This window comes from Echiichthys vipera (assembly GCF_963691815.1).
Source record: "Echiichthys vipera genome assembly, chromosome: 3".
Classification (NCBI taxonomy): Eukaryota; Metazoa; Chordata; class Actinopteri; order Perciformes; family Trachinidae; genus Echiichthys; species Echiichthys vipera.
In genome coordinates, this window is record NC_139828.1 from 2,346,060 (window position 1) to 2,366,059 (window position 20,000).

At 46.8% G+C, this 20,000-nt stretch overlaps 1 protein-coding gene across 1 annotated transcript in view; it reads left to right on the forward strand.

Moving 5' to 3' along the window:
- Positions 1-20,000, forward strand: part of mast2 (microtubule associated serine/threonine kinase 2) — a 209,727-nt gene that overhangs the window by 174,423 nt on the left and 15,304 nt on the right. The window contains 10 exon segments of the mRNA XM_083940408.1: positions 791-866; positions 1,931-2,140; positions 11,191-11,292; positions 14,876-15,008; positions 15,095-15,162; positions 15,258-15,361; positions 16,281-16,489; positions 16,570-16,708; positions 17,630-17,762; positions 18,987-19,152. Coding sequence (XP_083796534.1) covers positions 791-866; positions 1,931-2,140; positions 11,191-11,292; positions 14,876-15,008; positions 15,095-15,162; positions 15,258-15,361; positions 16,281-16,489; positions 16,570-16,708; positions 17,630-17,762; positions 18,987-19,152 — 1,340 coding nt within the window.

A 20,000-nucleotide genomic window follows, 5' to 3' on the forward strand; every position in this document is an offset into this window, starting at 1 on the left:
TGCCTTTGATCAGTCTCAGATCAATGAGCAGCAGACGTGAACGAGACAGTAGCAGACGTAAACAACACACAGGTGTTATCACAGACTGCAGAGATCATAAAGGTGCTGCAGACGACAGGGCCCGAGAACATGCAAACTCCACACAGAAGGAACCAGCCGGGATTCAAACCAGGAACCCTCTTGCTGTGAGGCGACAGTGCTAACCACCACTACACCGTGTCGCCAATTTATAAGAAGTCCTTAACACTTTTAGCGATTAGAATATTAAATTCATGAACGCGTTCCAGGACATTTTAGAGCTATGACATCACCTCTTTATGTTTTCTTTGTGTATGGTTAGTTTAGGGGTAGGGTTGGGGTTAGTGTTGGGTTGGGTTGGGGTCAGGGGTTAGGGTTAGGGTTAGTGTTGGGGTTAGGGGTAGGGTAAGGGTTGGGGTTAGGGGTTGGGTGAGGGTCAGGGGTTAGGGTTGGGGTTAGGGTTAGGGTTGGGGTTAGGGGTAGGGTTGGGGGTTGGGGTTAGGGGTAGGGTTAGGGGCTGGGGTTAGGGTTGGGGTAGGGTTAGGGTTGTGGTGAGGGTTAGGGTTGGGGTTAGGGTTGGTTTGGGTTAGGGTTAGGGTCAGGGGTTAGGGTTGGGGTTAGGGGTAGGGTTGGGGGTAGGGTTAGGGTTAGGGGTAGGGTAAGGGTTAGGGTTGGGGTTAAGGTTATTGGTTGGGGGTTAGGGTTAAGGGTTGGGGTTAGGGTGAGGGTTAGGTGTTCAGGCTTTAATGGCGTCCGTGTGTTTCCCTTCCAGCCCCGGGCGCTCGCCGATCTCCTTCGACCACGAGATCGTGATGATGAACCACGTGTACAAGGAGAGGTTTCCCAAGGTGCGTGCTGCAGAGACGCTCCTCGCGTACAGACTCAGAGCAGAGGAACAAAAGTGCTGCTCACCTTAATTTTGGGTTTTAAAAAGTTTGAGACTTTATATTAAATGTTGTAAGAGTTTCATTTTGTCGATTCACCCACAAAAAAACACTGAATTTGATGATGTTTGTGCAGATTTACACCTAAAAAACTCAATCACTGCTCTTTCCTGGAAGGCTTTTATTGTGAAGGGGTTGCAGGAAGTGTTGGATTTGTGTTAAATACATAAAAGACACGTATGACATGAGCAGTACAGAGGTTTTTAAGAGTCTAAACCAACTATTCACACTTTTATTTATCTATTTATTTTTACTCTAAATTGGATTTATTTAATATAAACACATAATATACCAATACTTTAATATATGGATTGTTATTATATTATTATTATAAATAATATATTCATTTAATTAAATAAAAAATGCATAAAAGATATAAATTACTTAATTTATAAATAAATAAACTAATAAATGAAATATTTATTTTAATTGTTTCGCTCTAAATTAAATTTTTATTTAATATAAATACATAAAATATCAATACTTTGATGCATGGATTAATTAAAAATGATACATAATAATAAAATTAATACATACAAAAATGCATAAAAATATAAAAGACTAAATTTATAAATAAATACACTAATAAATGTTATATTTAAATTAACCCTTATCTCATTTGATTTGTGAGTTATTTATGGTGAAAATTCAGCTTTAAATTACATTATTATTCATTTATTAATTTAAGCATTTACTCATATAAGTCGTTCTTTGTCTAGTTTAATGAATATTTGTTATTTTATGGCGTTATAACCTTGTCAGGATGCTTTAGTATCATAATAAAGTCTCATAATAAGGTGCGGGGAGTAATTTCCAGTGTTATTTAAATGATTAAATATTAATTTGAAAGAGATTTGTTGTAATATCTGACGTGTCACCTGCAGTCTTTAATCACGTGCATGTGTCAGGTATGATTCGGCTCTTCTGTGACTCACTACCCCCCCCCCCCCCCTTCTCCCTCCCCACAGGCCACGGCTCAAATGGAGGAGCGTCTGGCTGAGCTGCTCTGCTCCTCGGCCCCGGAGAAGGTCTGCCCGCTGGCCGACGGCGTCCTCAGCTTCATCCACCACCAGCTGATCGAGCTGTCCAGAGACTGCCTGGAGAAGAGCCGAGAGGGCCTCATCACCTCCCGCTACTTCTACGAGCTGCAGGAGAACCTGGAGAAGCTGCTGCAGGACGTGAGTCAGGACACGTACCATGCACTGCTCTGCAGACACGCACCTTTGTTTACAAGTAAACAACAGCTCATGCACCGCTCTGCAGACACGCACCTTTGTTTACGAGTAAACAACAGCTCAGTCACTGCTCTGCAGACACGCACCTTTGTTTACAAGTAAACAACAGCTCAGTCACTGCTCTGCAGACACGCACCTTTGTTTACAAGTAAACATCTTATTCACTGCTCTGCAGACACGCACCTTTGTTTACAAGTAAACAACAGCTCAGCCACTGCTCTGCAGACACGCACCTTTGTTTACAAGTAAACAACTTATTCACTGCTCTGCAGACACGCACCTTTGTTTACAAGTAAACAACAGCTCATGCACCGCTCTGCAGACACGCACCTTTGTTTACGAGTAAACAACAGCTCAGTCACTGCTCTGCAGACACGCACCTTTGTTTACAAGTAAACAACAGCTCAGTCACTGCTCTGCAGACACGCACCTTTGTTTACAAGTAAACATCTTATTCACTGCTCTGCAGACACGCACCTTTGTTTACAAGTAAACAACAGCTCAGCCACTGCTCTGCAGACACGCACCTTTGTTTACAAGTAAACAACTTATTCACTGCTCTGCAGACACGCACCTTTGTTTACAAGTAAACAACAGCTCATGCACCGCTCTGCAGACACGCACCTTTGTTTACGAGTAAACAACAGCTCAGTCACTGCTCTGCAGACACGCACCTTTGTTTACAAGTAAACAACAGCTCATGCACTGCTCTGCAGACACACACCTTTGTTTACGAGTAAACAACAGCTCATGCACTGCTCTGCAGACACGCACCTTTGTTTACAAGTAAACAACAGCTCATGCACTGCTCTGCAGACACGCACCTTTGTTTACGAGTAAACAACAGCTCATGCACTGCTCTGCAGACACACACCTTTGTTTACAAGTAAACAACAGCTCATGCACTGCTCTGCAGACACACACCTTTGTTTACGAGTAAACAACAGCTCATGCACTGCCTTGCAGACACCCACCTTTGTTTACGAGTAAACAACAGCTCATGCACTGCTCTGCAGACACGCACCTTTGTTTACAAGTAAACAACAGCTCATGCACTGCTCTGCAGACACGCACCTTTGTTTACAAGTAAACAACAGCTCATGCACTGCTCTGCAGACACGCACCTTTGTTTACGAGTAAACAACAGCTCAGTCACTGCTCTGCAGACACGCACCTTTGTTTACAAGTAAACAACAGCTCATGCACTGCTCTGCAAACACGCACCTTTGTTTACAAGTAAGCAAAGCGTCTCTACGTACCTCCCTGTGTGTAACATTTGCATTCATTGGCAGCTTTTTTGCGCTCAAAGTGTTTTTTTTACCAAAAAAGTTTCAAAAATCTCTTTTAAAACAGTCAAAAACTAAAGAAACGTCTCGGAGAAAAGAAATAAAAGAAGCTTCACAAGATGCAATATTTAAGTGGAGAAGAAGATCTTATTTTATATATAATTTATGTGTTTAAGGGACTTTATAAACAGCTTTTCTGGCTGTTTTTATTTCTAATAAACACTCATTCATTCTTCTAATGTCAGCAGTAAATTGACCTGTCAGACTCTTGTGAATCAGCGTTGTTTGGCGTCATCGCTGACAGATGCAGAGGTGATGACTCATTTCCACAGCTGTCACCGGCAGAGCGTTGCGTTGTGCTGTGGAATCGGTCGATGGTGCTTTATGAAGATTATATTTAGGAAGAAAAGGGCAGTTATATTTAAGGTTAAGAGCAAAGATGGTGCGCTTGGTAGTTTCCTCATTATTATATAGAAATGAAGTGTGTGGCTGTTAATGGATGGGCGGGTTTTATGCAAAGTGGTGTTAAATTGGTAAAAGTCCAATTAATGAATCCCAATTAAGTGCCAACAACCTGCTTTAGTGCCATATTAGGTTCAGCTGCTGAATATGAAGAATACCTTTCACAATAATTTATATTTACTGAAGAACATCTGCTGATGAACGCAGTTAGGGCGCCCTCCCACTGTGCCTCCGTCCCGTGCCCCGTGCTTTAGGGTCCTTGTCCCCCCTCCAGGCCCGTTTGTACTCACACTACCTGGGCCTCGGAGAATGCTTCTTGCTGCCTATACGTCATCACGCCGTAACACGTCACACGCATTGATGACGTCATGGCGATGCGTGGCTTTGTTTCCAGATCTTTCCGTAGACCTCAGAGTTTTTGTGCGTCTTGTCGACTGTTTTTGAATCTTTTCATCGACCAAATCTGCAGTAAACACTCCACCTCCGCATCACACCAACGTGAACCTTTCACCGCCATTGTTTGAAATGTCCGCGCATGGTCCCTCCTTCTTTATTCTACGTCCCAACAGGCGGACAGGAAATGACCTCAGAACCGCCGTAGGCCTCATGCTTGAACACGTGCGCACGCTCGTGCTCGTACACGTGCAAACGTGCTTTACTAAAGCCCACCTCTCTGAGACAGGCCGTGGACGGCAAGCCGGCCGCAGTTACACGCGAGGCGGTTGCACTCACACTGGTCAAACACACTACGCTTTACCCGCAAAACCTCTTTGGGCCCGGTGCGGAAGGACAGTGTGAGTGCGCCGTTATAATCCGTAAAATACTGTATATATATATATATATATATGTTTCTTATGGACCCCTAAAATAAGTCCAAATGTCTGTTTTGTCTTTAAAAACAAAACAAAATCATCTTCTTTTCAAACATCCTCATCGTCTCAGCTTGTCATTGAATCCGACGCCGTTATCGTTCACTTATGAACGTATCATTTATATAAAAGTGCGCCTCGTTTTTATGTATTTTGTGTAAACGTTTGTCGTCCTGGACGTGGATGAAGACATCACGGCGCTGCTCAGCCTCCCCGTCACGCTTGCTTACCTCTGGAACAACTCACGGCGTGACGCGCTCCTCCGTCCACTCATGGCGGTTTGGCGTGATGTCATACGGAGGCACAAAGACATTCCTACACACACACACACACACACACACACATTTGCTAAACACAGTTTGGTGTGATGGGACCCATTCAGACAGTCCGTGCGTGTTTCCGTGCGCGTGAACGCGTACATATATTTACATGTGTGTCAGTGGTGACATCTCTATTAGCTCAGTTTTCCGGTGCCTGGGGGGGGCGGCGTTATGGCTCCCACCGGCCTCTTATTGACCTTCTGTTCTACTGGGACACACACACACACACACACACACACACACACACACACAATATCTCCATCATAGACACACACACACGCATGCAGGCAGGGCTCACGCACACACCCGATTTTAATTTCACACTCCAGCAGTCACCGGGGGCTGACAGATGACTCTCCCAGACGACCAGGAGGGGTGAAGGCGGTGAAGGCGGTGCAGTCGGAGAGGGTTGTTTTTGGGGATGGGCGGGGCTTTGAGGGGATTCCTCTGCTTCTGATTGGCCGGCGGGCTCGCAGCGGAGAAGGTGGGTGCGCTGTACGTGCGTGAAAGCCTGTTAGAATGCTTTTGGATGGAAGGGGTGTGAGGACTCGGAGGACACATCTGGAGGAGACGCCGAAGCTGCAATGCGGGCTGGATGATGACATCATCAATTAGGCGGCGTTAGGCTTGTTGGTGGCGTGTTTTTTTTTTTGGCCAAGTGCGGCGGCAGCAGGTGGAGCAGACCCACACAGGAGAGGAGAGGAGAGGATGGAGGCCGTGAGCAGGTGGACGGAGGCGTAGCATCAGCCCGGGTCCCTTTTTTATGGAAATTCCTCGTTTTGGGGCTTTTTCGGCGGAAGCATGGCGTGCGTCTCGTGGCAGAGGAGGCTGGAGGAAGAGGAGGAAGAGGAGGTGGTGCTGGAGGATGTGATGAGGAGGAGCAAGTGGAAGGTGTTCACTCACAGCTGGGAGGAGGAGGAGGAGGTGGAGGAGGAGGAGGCAGACTTTACAGTTGAGTCCATTTGATACGATCGAGGTTTACGCTGATGATGAAGACGCAGCTTCACTCAGACGCCGTTTAACGCTGTTAAATCAATAGTTTGAGTGGATGAACCCGCTCTTATTTTGAAATCACGTTCAGGTTTAGGAGCTGCTTCACTGTATTTGTTGGTGGGTTGTAACTTCCTGTCAGACTTTTATTTTGTTGTAATGTTTTTAAATGATTCCTAAAACATAAGTGAGCGTTTCCCGGAGGTCAACGACAAATTCATGAACTATTAAATCTTCTTTAATCAGTCGGATGCTGCGGGTGTCTTATCTGCAGCTGGTTAATAATTCAGACTTTTTAATGAGACGTCTGTTTTATTCTGGCGGGACGACAGCGTGATGTATTTTATTTTGATGGGTTCTTACGGACGAGTTGATAATGAAGCGGCGCGTGCGTTAAAACTCGTACTTCACGCTTCATTTGGTGACTTCAGACGTGAAACTTGACGCCTGTGATTAGTTTGGACTGACTGTTGGATGTTTAAGTTGTCGGCTCGACCCTTCAGTGTCTGGTGTTGATCGGTTTAAAGGGCCAGTTCACCCAAACCACAAAGAGTTACCAACTCTCTACTCGTGGTTTCTGAGCATGGAGATGCTTTTGGTTTCATGCAGGGGAGGTGATATGGATATATGATGTATTAGAACTGATCATAGTACATGATGATTTTATACATAATGTAACAAAAGTGTGTTTTTTGGCTGTTTCAGTTCATTACATACTTTAAAAAAACAATCAGAGTTCTTCGTTATTGGCCCATTCGTCATTATCCTGTGAGTGTGGACACAGCCAGAGGTTTTAAATGAACTTGTTCCTGCACAAACAGTGTAGGAATATTATCTTTAAATACATTTTGTCACATATCACAAACCCCAGCTCAGCCTGTGGATGTTCTCATGTGTCCAGGTCGTCGTTCTCCCCTTTTGTGCTTCGTTGGAGTGACAGTCGTTGGTGGGAAGTTGGTTTGGACTTCGTTAGTGCTGGTCCTTGTCCTGGTCCTGGTCCAGTCGTTGGTGGGAAGTTGGTTTGGACTTCCACCTACTCCCACCAACGACTGTCACTCTAACGACGGTCGTTGGCACTTGGAGAACAAAGGGTTCCAGTGACATCATCAGCCTGTGAGAGGTTAAATACCTGGATCTCCACACCAGTTAGTTGGACCAGTCCCAGCCTGGTCCGGATCCTGGTCCAGGTCCTGGTCCTGGTCCTGGCCCAGCCTGGTCCTGGTCCAGTCTCAGCCTGGTCCTGGTCCTGGTCCAGTCCTAGCCTGGTCCTGCTCCTGGTCCTGGTCCTGGTCAGATGCGTACATGAACTGATGAAGCCTCTTGGATGAGAGGTGAAACGTCTTCTTAGACAAATAACCAAGTCCAGTTGCTTTGGACTGAAACTGCTTTGAGGAGAACCCCAGCTTAGTTTCCTCAGGTTTTAAAAATACCAGTCTTTTAATTTTAATGGAAATTGATGGAATTTCTTTTATGGAGGCGACAAAATTAGCATTTTTTGCCCAAACCCCCCAAAAGTATTTAATTTAACATGATATAAAACAGAGAAAAGCATGAAATCGACTGTATTTTTTGTCGATTTTGCATAAAAAAACTATCAAAATAGTTGGAGATTCAGTTTTTCTGTCATTAAATGTTTATTAAACACATTTCACACGTCCTCGTCCTCCGTCAGTGCACATGTATTTTATATTATTTGACATTAGGAGAGTTTTTGGCGTCTAAAATCATCTTTCCGCTGGTCTCCTTTTGGTCTCAGCCCTTTGCCTTTGTCCTCCTTGCTTATCCACTCCTTTATTCATACACCCGTTGTCTTCTCTCCATCGTGTCATGACCCCATTACAGAGCTCGCGGGAGGCCGGCTCACCTCTCCTCCGTCCGTCCTCCTCTGCTCCTTCTCTCGTCTTTTATCTCTCCTCCACCTTCGCCCCATCTCCTCTCTTCCTAGCCCTCATCCATCCCTGTCACGAAAGGGGGCCTTAGTGACCTGCCTGGCGGTCACCATGGCAACCTGCATCCAGGTCCATCCTCTGCAGGAAACCCTGTTAGACCCCTGTGGGTCACCTGGGGGCAGAGTGCTAACTCAGCTCTGGTGATCCGTCACCGACACGTCGATCGGTTCACTCCGACACCTTCAGGGGCTCGCACACAGCCGCCAACATCTGGGTTTAACCGACTCTCAGGTGGAAACATCACCTGTTTGGATGAAGTGACATCACCTCTGTCCCACTTTTGTCCCAAACTCTCACACACAGAACTCTTTAGTCATACAACGTTTAGGTCTCTCTATCTGTAAGAGTTCACCTTTAATTATAAAGCAACATCTGGAGTTTATTAAGACGGTTGTACGCTTGGTCTACCGCACCGTTGTGACGAAAAGAGAGCTGAGCCGGAGGGCAAAGCTCTCGATCTACCGGTTAATCTTTGTTCCTACCCTCATCTGTGGTCATGAAAGCTGGGTCAGGACCCAAAGAACCAGGTCGCGGGTACAAGCGTCTGAACTGTGTTTCCTCAGGAGGGGGTCTGGAGTCTCCCTTAGAGAGAGGGGGAGAAGTTCAGCATCCGTGAGGAACTCGGAGTAGAGCCGCTGCTCCTTTGCGTTGAAAGGAGCCAGTTGAGGTGGTTCAGGATCATCTGGTCTGGATGAACCCTGGGCGCCTCCCTAGGGAGGTGTTCCAGGCACGTCCAGCTGGGAGGAGGCCTCGGGGAAGACCCAGGACCAGGTGGAGAGATTAGATCTCCACACTGGCCTGGGAACGCCTCAGGATCCCCCAGTTAGAGCTGGTTAATGTGGCCCGGGAAAGGGAAGTTTGGGGTCCCCTGCTGGAGCTGCTGCCCCCGCGACCCGACCCCGGATAAGAGGCTGAAGATGAGATGAGATGAGATGTACGTTTGGTTTTGATTTGTTATTGGATGCTATAAAAACAGGGTGAAACTTAATGATTGGCAACGGTGATCCAACCGCCATTGGTCAGGCGGGTGAACGGATGATACTTTGATGACTCTGGTTGCAGAATAACAACATGTTGTCGCCCATATACGGAATATTTTGGCTTTACTTTTGTTCACTGGGAGGAAGTAGAGCCGCGTCGTCCGTAGTTATATACAGTCTGTTGTCTTTACCCGCAAAAGTGACAACCGGTCCTCACTTTTTTCAAAAAGGTCCTCACTCCGTAGGGAAAATACTACAGTCCCCACAAATAGTGATGCACAAGTACACACACACACACGTGCACACTCTGACTGGTTAATTAGCCGGTGCACAGTGGGAGTCGGTCTCGCAGCTGCACATTACTCACCGATCACTCGCCTGTACAGTCACCTCACACACACACACACACACACATATTCAGTCTCCTTCACACTTACATATACACACACACACACTAATACATATTTAGTGTACAGTATATAGACACACACACACACACCCCTCCAGGTTTCATTACTGTGATAAATAATTCAGGAGGGGGTCGGGGCCTCCGTGCCTCCTGCGTCTGTCTCTGTTAGACGAACTGCCCGTGCTTTGTTTATGAACCGCCGCCTCCTCTCTGTCTGACACACACACACACACACACACACACACACACACTATACAAACATACAGTACATACATACATACATGCATGCTGCATTCACACAACCCCCTGAGAATGAACCATGTTCGAGAGCGGGCAGGTTGTAATTGTTGCCGCTTCCACTCTGCACACATTTCACTTCCAGCCCATTTCTTTCCGTGGGATCAGTGTTTGCTCCAGATGGCGTTTCCACTCAGCTACACTGGATTGCCGGGTAAATTGCTCCGTCCACACACTGACAGACATTTCACGGTGGATCTCTCGGGGAGCGAGGCGGAGGTCGTTCTGATTTAGATTACCTCGCAGGTGTCACTGAGGGGAAGGACTCCAAACTGTTCGGCTTTGTCTGTGAAGGACAAACTCGACGTAGGAGACGTTCTCTGCTCGGCACCAAGGTTAAGTTAGATTTCATCAGGATAAATAAATAAAATAATGATGTTAGGGATGGGAGGTATGGCTGTTTCTTTACTCACAGCTGGGAGATGTGTTCGCCGCGCTAATAAACAAGCAAAACTGTCGAGGAAAGATTTATTCTCACACTTATTTTCCTTATTAAACTGACTTTACGTTCATCTTAGCTTAATTAGCTCGTTAGCTAAAACACCTCACACACACTTCATTCAATAAAACTCACCAAACTCGTCTTAGTTTAGACTTTCCATCGTTACAATCACCAACTCTGGTTTGGTCAAAATACATTTAATTTAAAGGAAACAGCAAAGACACCAGACTCCATTGGAAAAAACTGTATTTTTCGTAAAAAAAAACACTTAAAATTATTATTTTTTACCAAAACAGTCTTCGTTAATCTTCCCATGGTTCCAACAATCACCAACTCTGCTTCGTTTAATTTTTATTTTAATATGACGTGAATAAAAAACAGCAAAGTCACCAGACTCCGTTGAAAAAACAGTCATTTTAACACACAGATCGTTTGTAACACTTGACAGAAAAGAACGAAATGTCACCGAACTCGTCTTAGTTTAGACTTTTCACCGTTCCAACAATCACCAACTCTGGTTTGGTCCAAAAAAATCCTTAAAAAAGTCATTTAATTAAAAGGAAACAGCAAAAACACCAGACTCCATTGGAAAAAAACTGTATTTTTACGTAAAAAAAAAACACTTAAAATTGTAATTCTTGTATTTTAAATTTGCAGATCTTCGTTAAAAACACTTAAAATTATAATTTTTTACCAAAACAGCCTTCGCTCTACTGTTCTTACAATCACCAACTCTGCTTTGGTCAAAATAAATCCTTAATTAACTGAGTATGAAGTTAAAACACGTCATCTGTGTGATGAGCAGCTGTCCGCGGTGACTCGTTCTGTAACCGGCGTTGTTCTCGGCCATCACCGGTAATGATGTCGTTGACATCATGAGGGACCGGTGACCTCCAACCTGACCTCTAACTTTGACATTGAAGGTGAAATGTTTTATATTTTTCCTCGTGCTGCTAAGCTAACCTTCTCCCTGTTGTCCTTGTGTCCAGGCTCACGAGCGCTCCGAGAGCGTGGAGGTCACCTTCGTCACGCAGCTCGTCAGGAAGCTCATGATCATCATCGCCCGGCCGGCGCGGCTGCTGGAGTGTCTGGTGAGAGGAACCGCCACACCACCACACCGCTCACCGAGTGTCTGATATCCACTCACTGACCACGGCCTCTTCTACACGCTACATTAGCTCAACGCTCTCTAATCACTGACCAAACTATCATTGGTTGAGTTGCATTGTGGGTAATGTAGATGCCAGGTTTTGACAACGCGTGGAACAAATCCAGACTTATCTGACAGCTGGAGCTTCTAACACACGGAGCTTTTAATCAGCTTATGAAACATGTTATAAAAGATTAAACTGACAGAATAAAGTAGTTAAAATGAACTCTGACTGCTGTTTACACGTGAATGCATCAGTTGGAATAATTCAGTTATAATAATCCAGTGATATAATTTATTAAAATATAGAATAAATGCACTTATAAGGGCGCCCTCCCACTGTTCCTCCGTCCCGTGCCCCGTGCTTTAGGGTCCTTGTCCCCCCCTCCAGGCCCGTTTGTACTCACACTACCTGGGCCTCGGAGAATGCTTCTTGCTGCCTATACGTCATCACGCCGTAACACGTCACACGCATCGATGACGTCATGGCGATGCGTGGCTTTGTTTCCAGATCTTTCCGTAGACCTCGGAGTTTTTGTGCGTCTTGTCGACTGTTTTTGAATCTTTTCATCGACCAAATCTGCAGTAAACACTCCACCTCCGCATCACACCAACGTGAACCTTTCACCGCCATTGTTTGAAATGTCCGCGCATGGTCCCTCCTTCTTTTTTCTACGTCCCAACAGGCGCACAGGAAATGACCTCAGAACCGCCGTAGGCCTCGTGCTCGTACACGTGCGCACGCTCGTGCTCGTACACGTGCAAACGTGCTTTACAAAAGCCCACCTCTCCCAAACGGGCCGTGGACGGCAAGCGTGCCGCTCCTAGACGTGGTACGGTTGCACTCACACTGGTCAAACGAACCAGACTTTAGCTGTGAAACCTGTTTGGGCACGGTACGGAGGCACAGTGGGAGGGCGCCCTTTGTTATCTCAGAGGTTTAATCGGAAAATTTTAGGTATCATATAATTACCTCCTCCTCCGACTCCGTAACACACTAAACATGCAAACGAGCCTGTTTTAATCCTGCGTCTTGTTGATTCACGTCCTGTTTCCTGTTTCTTATCAGCCTCGTCCTGGTTGTTTCCCTCCTTAACACAGTTTTGCATTTTAATCACATCACTGCGCCGTGGTGTCAGTTATAGTGTTTATGAAAGTATTAACTGGAAAAGCTTATTTTCATTATGTACGGCTCGGCTCCACGCATGGTTAACAAACACTTTAGAGCTTCCTGCTCCGCGCTGTGAAATGATCCGACCACAGCAATTCATTTACGGACTTCCTCCGAGAATCAGCCCTAATGTACACACACACACACACACACACACACACACACACACACACACACACACACACACACACCATCTCTGCTGGTGGGTTCAGGGTTCTCTATGTGAATTACAGCTGCACACATCCTCCACCGAGAGCTCCATCAGTTCGGGAACATCTGGAGTCAAACGGGTGAATCCGACCCGTGTGAGTCCAGAAATGAGGCGAGGAGGCAGAGAAAGTGAGGAGAGGAGAGACGAAAGCAAGTGTAGAAGACGGAGGGATAATTGGTGGGGCAGTGGAGGGTGAGGAGGAGGGAGAGGGGGGAGGAGAGTTTTGACTAATCACATGCAGCTGAAGTAGTGACACCGTACAGGATGGGTTTACGAATGGAAGCACACACACAGAGGAGGGGGCAGGGTGAGTGTGTGTGTCTTTGTCAGAGGACACTGGAGTGCAACAACTAAATCCTCCGTCCTCGTCTCGTGGCGTCTCCATCGCCCTTCACTCTGCTGAGGAGCTGAGTTTATCGTCCAATTACCAGCTGCTGGTGGTGGTGGTGGTGCTGGTGGCGGCGGTGGCTGTCTTGGAGGTTGGCACAACTGGACTGAATGTGATCGGTCCATATTCAACAGAAGGATCCAGAGAACAAAGAGTTAGTGAGCGGCTTGCTCCATAGCTGCTCATCTCATCCGTGGAAGCCTCCATGTTGTTTACACTCAACAGTCTCTTCTGTTTCACTTAAATCCACCAAAGAAACCAACTCTGATTAGTTTGGACGCTCGGCAAACTTCTCCCAATTTTCTCCACCGCACGTCACCAGACTGATCTGAGAGTGAAACACAGTGGAGGTCAGAGATCAGGGTGGTCCCACGAGGCTAAAGTTTCCACATGTCCTGGCAAACCTGGAAGTTCGGTGACGAGTTTTGGGGATGTTTTAAAATGACCAAATATCCTAAAAAATAATCGACACGTCCAAACTTTTTTATTTTATGAACCCTTCTTTATACAGGTCAAATCTCATTGAGACCCAGGGTCAGGTCGGCAGCAGCAAAACACAAAGTGACAGACTAACTGAACACACAGGAGACACAACACAAACAGTACAAACTGCAAAGGGCAAAGAACAAGTTAAGTACAAGTTAAGTTAAGTACAAGTGCAGACCCCCACAGACTGTCTCAACAGCCTTCCTACAAGCAGTTTGAAGTCCCCTAAAGAAGTAAAGCTGGGCAGGTGCAGCTTCAGCCTCTGCTGGAGCTGGTTCCAGGTCTCAGGTGCAGCTTCAGCCTCTGCTGGAGCTGGGTCCAGGTCTCAGGTGCAGCTTCAGCCTCTGCTGGAGCTGGGTCCAGGTCGCAGGCGCAGCTTCAGCCTCTGCTGGAGCTGGTTCCAGGTCTCAGGAGCAGCTTCAGCCTCTGCTGGAGCTGGTTCCAGGTCTCAGGTGCAGCTTCAGCCTCTGCTGGAGCTGGTTCCAGGTCTCAGACGCAGCTTCAGCCTCTGCTGGAGCTGGTTCCAGGTCTCAGGTGCAGCTTCAGCCTCTGAAGGAGCTGGTTCCAGGTCTCAGGTGCAGCTTCAACCTCTGCAGGAGCTGGTTCCAGGTCTCAGACGCAGCTTCAGCCTCTGCTGGAGCTGGTTCCAGGTCTCAGGTGCAGCTTCAACCTCTGCAGGAGCTGGTTCCAGGTCTCAGACGCAGCGTAGGAAAAAGCCTTCTTGCCAAGCTCAGTACGGACTGACGGGACGGCAAATGAGATTAAGTCCAGGGACCGGAGGCTGCGATCGGACTGTTTCCATACCAGATACATTGACAAATAAGAGCGGAGCGGTCCGATAATGGATTTATAGATAAACAGACACCAGTGAGTGGTTCTGTGCATGGAGAGTGAAGACCAGTGTGTGAGAGAGTACGATGTACAGTGATGTGTGAGGGGTTTGCAGCCAGTTATGAATCTCAAGGCCCCGTGATATGCAGCATCCAGCAGTTGCAGGGAGTGAGCAGAGGCATTTATATAAATACACAACATCCCCATGAGCCAGGAGTGGCAAGTGATAAGCTACACAAACAGACAAAGTGAAGTAAAACCAACCCCTAAATGTGCGTTTTGGATGATTTCAGTTAACAAGTGTGAGTGTGGAGTTTAAACAGCAGCACAAAAAACTGATGCAAAACTTCCATTCATGACTCAAACACATGCTTCCACATGAGGTTTTGTAAACCGTGCAGTGTTGTGCAGGCTTTAATCTGTCCCTCCTTCTGCAGGAGTTTGATCCTGAGGAATTCTACCATTTGCTGGAGGCAGCAGAGGGCCATGCCAAGGAGGGCCAGGGCATCAAGTCCGACATCCCGCGATACATCATCAGCCAGCTGGGCCTCACCAGGGACCCCCTGGAGGGTAACGCCCGTTTCAGACTCCACTTTTCATTCGATTTAACGCGTGAAGTCTTTGGTGTGTTTGCTGAAGTGTGTGTGTCTGTGCAGAAATGGCCCAGCTGAGCAGCTACGACAGCGGAAACCCAGAGACCCCAGAGACCGACGAGTCGGTGGATGTGAGTTCATGATCGTGTCATTGTCATCTTTCATAGGTCTCGATGTTTTATATTTGGAAAATGTTAAAAGGAAAAAAACTTTACGTGTGTTTCAGGGCCGAGGCTCCACCGTCCCAGCTCCTCCGCCGCAGTCTAAAACCAAACCACCTCGAGAGGAAGACTTTGAAAACATCAAGCTGATCAGTAACGGAGCGTACGGGTGAGACACATTTACATCTTTGATATCTGATCTCATCTTCAGCCTCTTATCCGGGGTCGGGTCTCAGGGGCAGCAGCTTTAGCAGGGGACCCCAAACTTCCCTTTCCCGGGCCACATTAACCAGCTCTAACTGGGGGATCCTGAGGCGTTCCCAGGCCAGTGTGGAGATCTAATCTCTCCACCTGGTCCTGGGTCTTCCCCGAGGCCTCCTCCCAGCTGGACGTGCCTGGAACACGTCCCTAGGGAGGCGCCCAGGGTTCATCCTTACCAGATGATCCTGAACCACCTCAACTGGCTCCTTTCAACGCAAAGGAGCAGCGGCTCTACTCCGAGTTCCTCACGGATGCTGAACTTCTCCCCCTCTCTCTAAGGGAGACTCCAGACCCCCTCCTGAGGAAACACATTTCGGCCGCTTGTGCCTTCGACCTGGTTCTTTGGGTCCTGACCCAGCTTTCAGGACCACAGGTGAGGGTAGGAACCAGGACTGAGGGTAGATCCAGAGCTTTGCCTTCCTCAGCTCTCTTGTCATCACAACAGTGCGGTAGAGCGACTGCAGCTCCGCCCCCGCTGCTCCGATTCTCCGGCCAAACTCACGCTCCATCGTCCCCTCACTCGTGAACATGATCCCGATAATTGATATTTGATATTTGATATTCCGTTGTTAAAACCCCTTTAGTAGACGGGACACAGTTGCATTTTACTTTGGCGGTTAGACGGCGAGCGGTTGTGTTGGGTTGTGTGTTCAGAAAGGCTCTTATTGTGAAAGTCGTCCATCCTCTGAATGCTCCAGGTCTTTCTTTCATCCTAGAGGTCACAACAGCTCAGTCAGACCAAGGTTATGACCTTGAACACTGTTTATGGAGCCCAGTATACAGAAGTTGACGGTCCAAACGTCTTGTCCGTCTCTTTCCTTGCGCAGCGCCGTGTTCCTGGTGCGTCACAAGGAGACCCGGCAGCGCTTCGCCATGAAGAAGATCAACAAGCAGAACCTGATCCTGAGGAACCAGATCCAGCAGGCCTTTGTGGAACGGGACATCCTGACGTTCGCCGAGAACCCGTTTGTCGTCTCCATGTTCTGCTCCTTCGAGACGCGGAGACACCTCTGCATGGTGATGGAGTACGTGGAGGGTAAGATGCTAACCATGCTAGCCTTTAAGGTTTACTGGAGGTGGTTGTATTGCGTGTGATGTTGAGGGTGTCCTCTGCAGGGGGAGACTGTGCCACGCTGCTGAAGAATATCGGAGCTCTGCCCGTGGATATGGCTCGGATGTACTTTGCAGAGACCGTCCTCGCATTAGAGTATCTCCACAACTACGGCATCGTACACAGAGACCTCAAACCTGACAAGTAAGACTCATCTTCAGCCTCTTATCCGGGGTCGGGTCTCGGGGGCAGCAGCTCCAGCAGGGGAGCCCAAACTTCCCTTTCCCGGGCCACATTAACCAGCTCTAACTGGGGGATCCTGAGGCGTTCCCAGGCCAGTGTGGAGATCTAATCTCTCCAACTGGTCCTGGGTCTTCCCCGAGGCCTCCTCTTTTTTTAAATGTATTCATCTTTGAAGCCGGATGATCCAAAACAAACAAAAACCACAAAACTTAAAGTCAGTAATTACCTATAGATGAACACACTCATGTGTATAAACATACACACATATACATGTTTACACACAATCCGGGCACGAGCATCCTACACCTTCTCTAAGATGTTGGTGATAGTTATTGTTATTAAAACAGAAATATCTTAGAATATGTTTGGAAAGACTTCACATCTACGGTGAGACAGTAGAGCCTCTAGCTGTACGTACAGTACTGTATTTTCCGCACAATAAGGAAACAGGCGCACATAAAATGACCTCAGAACCGCCGTAGGCCTCGTGCTCGTACACGTGTGCACACTCGTGCTCGTACATGTGCAAACGTGCTTTACTAAAGCCCACCTCTCCCAAACGGGCCATGGACGGCCAGCGTGCCGCTCCTAGACGCGGTACTGTTGCACTCACACTGGTCAAAGGAACCAGACTTTAGCTGAAAACCGGTTTTGCCCGGTGCGGAAGGACAATGTGAGTGCGCCCATAGAGCAAAATGTTAAAATCTCTTCAGCCTGTGTGAACTACAGACTTTATTTAAATCACTGAACTAAAAACACATTTTTGAAAACTCACTGACTTCCAGACGAGAGAACAGGAAGCAGAGAAACGATCACTCACCTCTGACTCATCCCTGCAGAGCTCTATTTAAATAAGTATAATTATACGTTTGTCTCCTGCAGTCTTCTCATCACGTCCATGGGACACATCAAGCTCACGGACTTCGGCCTCTCGAAGATCGGTCTGATGAGTTTGACCACGAACCTGTACGAAGGACACATAGAGAAAGACACCAGGGAGTTCCTCGATAAACAGGTACCAGCTCATCTCTTTATATTCCTCTGTTTTTGTCGTTTTTGTGGTTTTTCGTGTCTCAAAATCAGGAACAGCTTTATTCAAACCTTGTGCTAAACATTAGTCCATGTTAGCCCTGAACATTTACAGCTCTGTAACTTTATTCAACCTGCTGTGATGGCTCCAGTTTTTCACTATCAGGAAGACACAACAGGCATTATTATTATTATTATTATGGCTTTGATTTATATAGCGTCCTTCTCAGTGCTCAAGGTGCTTTACAGAGTCCAGGTTCCATTCATTCACACACACACACACACACACACACGGTGGTGGTAAAGTACGCAGTAGTCACAGCTGCCCTGGGGCAGACTGACGGAAGCGTGGCAGCCAATGAGCGCCTACGGCCCCTCCAACCACCTCCTCAAACATACAGCAGTCAGACACATTCACACGAGGCGAGGTGGGTGAAGTGTCTCGCCCAAGGACACAACGACCATGACACAAGTAGGGCGGGTGACCAAACCGCCGACCCTTCGGACATTGGCCGACTCGCTCTAACCAACTGAGCCACAGTCGCCCCAGTCTTTCACTATCAGGAAGACACAACAGGCGTTTGTTTGTGTTTATTTAAAAAGTCCTTCATTTGACATCATCTATGACTTATTCATGATTTACAGAGACCCAACAATTCCCCCATGAGCAGCAGCAAGTCACAATATCTATGCATTCATTCATCCAGCAGTTTTGACCACGGTGGCAACGAGATCCTTCCCTTTAACAGGCTGGAAATGTCGAACAGACCAGGCTCTAGGAAGGACCGATGATATTCCCTTATGGTGTTTCGAACTTGTGTTTATTCCCAGTCAACATTCCCTCTCATGGGACACATTGACCCAAACCACACCGGGAAATTGCCCCCCACAGCATAACCAAGCCCCTCGCTGTAGGGTTCAAGCATTCAGGCTGTTCCCTTTCTCTTTGTGTACGCCACACATATGCCATTCCACAGCATCGTAACCACTGTAGACCAGAATCTACTGAGCCTACTCTGCATTTTGATACATGCCACAGAGCACGACTGGAGGTTAACTGCCTGATTGCACCATGCAGTGCACCTGTGTGGAAGCATCTGCATCTGTAAGATCATAAAACTATCGTGGTTGGATTTCCCTGTAAGTCTTGCTGCTGAGGCTGCTTTCTTCATGTCCCCTGCTGATTTTCTGTGCCCCGGTGCCTCCTCAGGTGTGCGGCACTCCGGAGTACATCGCCCCGGAGGTGATTCTGCGTCAGGGCTACGGGAAGCCGGTGGACTGGTGGGCGATGGGAGTCATCCTGTACGAGTTCCTGGTGGGCTGCGCTCCTTTCTTTGGAGACACACCGGAGGAGCTGTTCGGTCAGGTCATCAGTGGTGAGTAGATGTGCTGACAGATGCAACAACCATTCAGATTTTATACGATACAGGTACTAACAAATAAAGCCGAAAGATACAAAAAGAAGCGGTGAATCAAAAGTTACTTTACACCAACTGTAGACGGCCCCTGAACATGCAGCAGCAGCGCCCGCTCACACCAAAAGATGCAAAATTAGTAAAAATAGATGCAAAACCACCACAAAAAGATGCAAAATGACTCGAAATAGATGCAAAACCACCGCAAAAAGATGCAAAATGAATAAAAATACATGCAAAACCAGCACAAAAAGATGCAAAGTGACTGAAAAAAGATGCAAAACCACCACAAAAAGATGCAAAATGACTAAAAATAGATGCAAAACCACCGCAAAAAGATACAAAATGACTAAAAATAGATGCAAAACCAGCACAAAAAGATGCAAAATGCCTAAAAATAGATGCAAAACCACCACAAAAAGATGCAAAATGACTAAAAATAGATTGAAACCACCACAAAAAGATGCAAAATGACTAAAAATAGATGCAAAACCACCACAAAAAGATGCAAAATGACTAAAAATAGATGCAAAACCACCACAAAAAGATGCAAAATGACTAAAAATAGATGCAAAACCAGCACAAAAAGATGCAAAATGCCTAAAAATAGATGCAAAACCACCACAAAAAGATGCAAAATGACTAAAAATAGATTGAAACCACCACAAAAAGATGCAAAATGACTAAAAATAGATGCAAAACCACCACAAAAAGATGCAAAATGACTAAAAATAGATGCAAAACCACCACAAAAAGATGCAAAATGACTAAAAATAGATGCAAAACCATCACAAAAAGATGCAAAATGA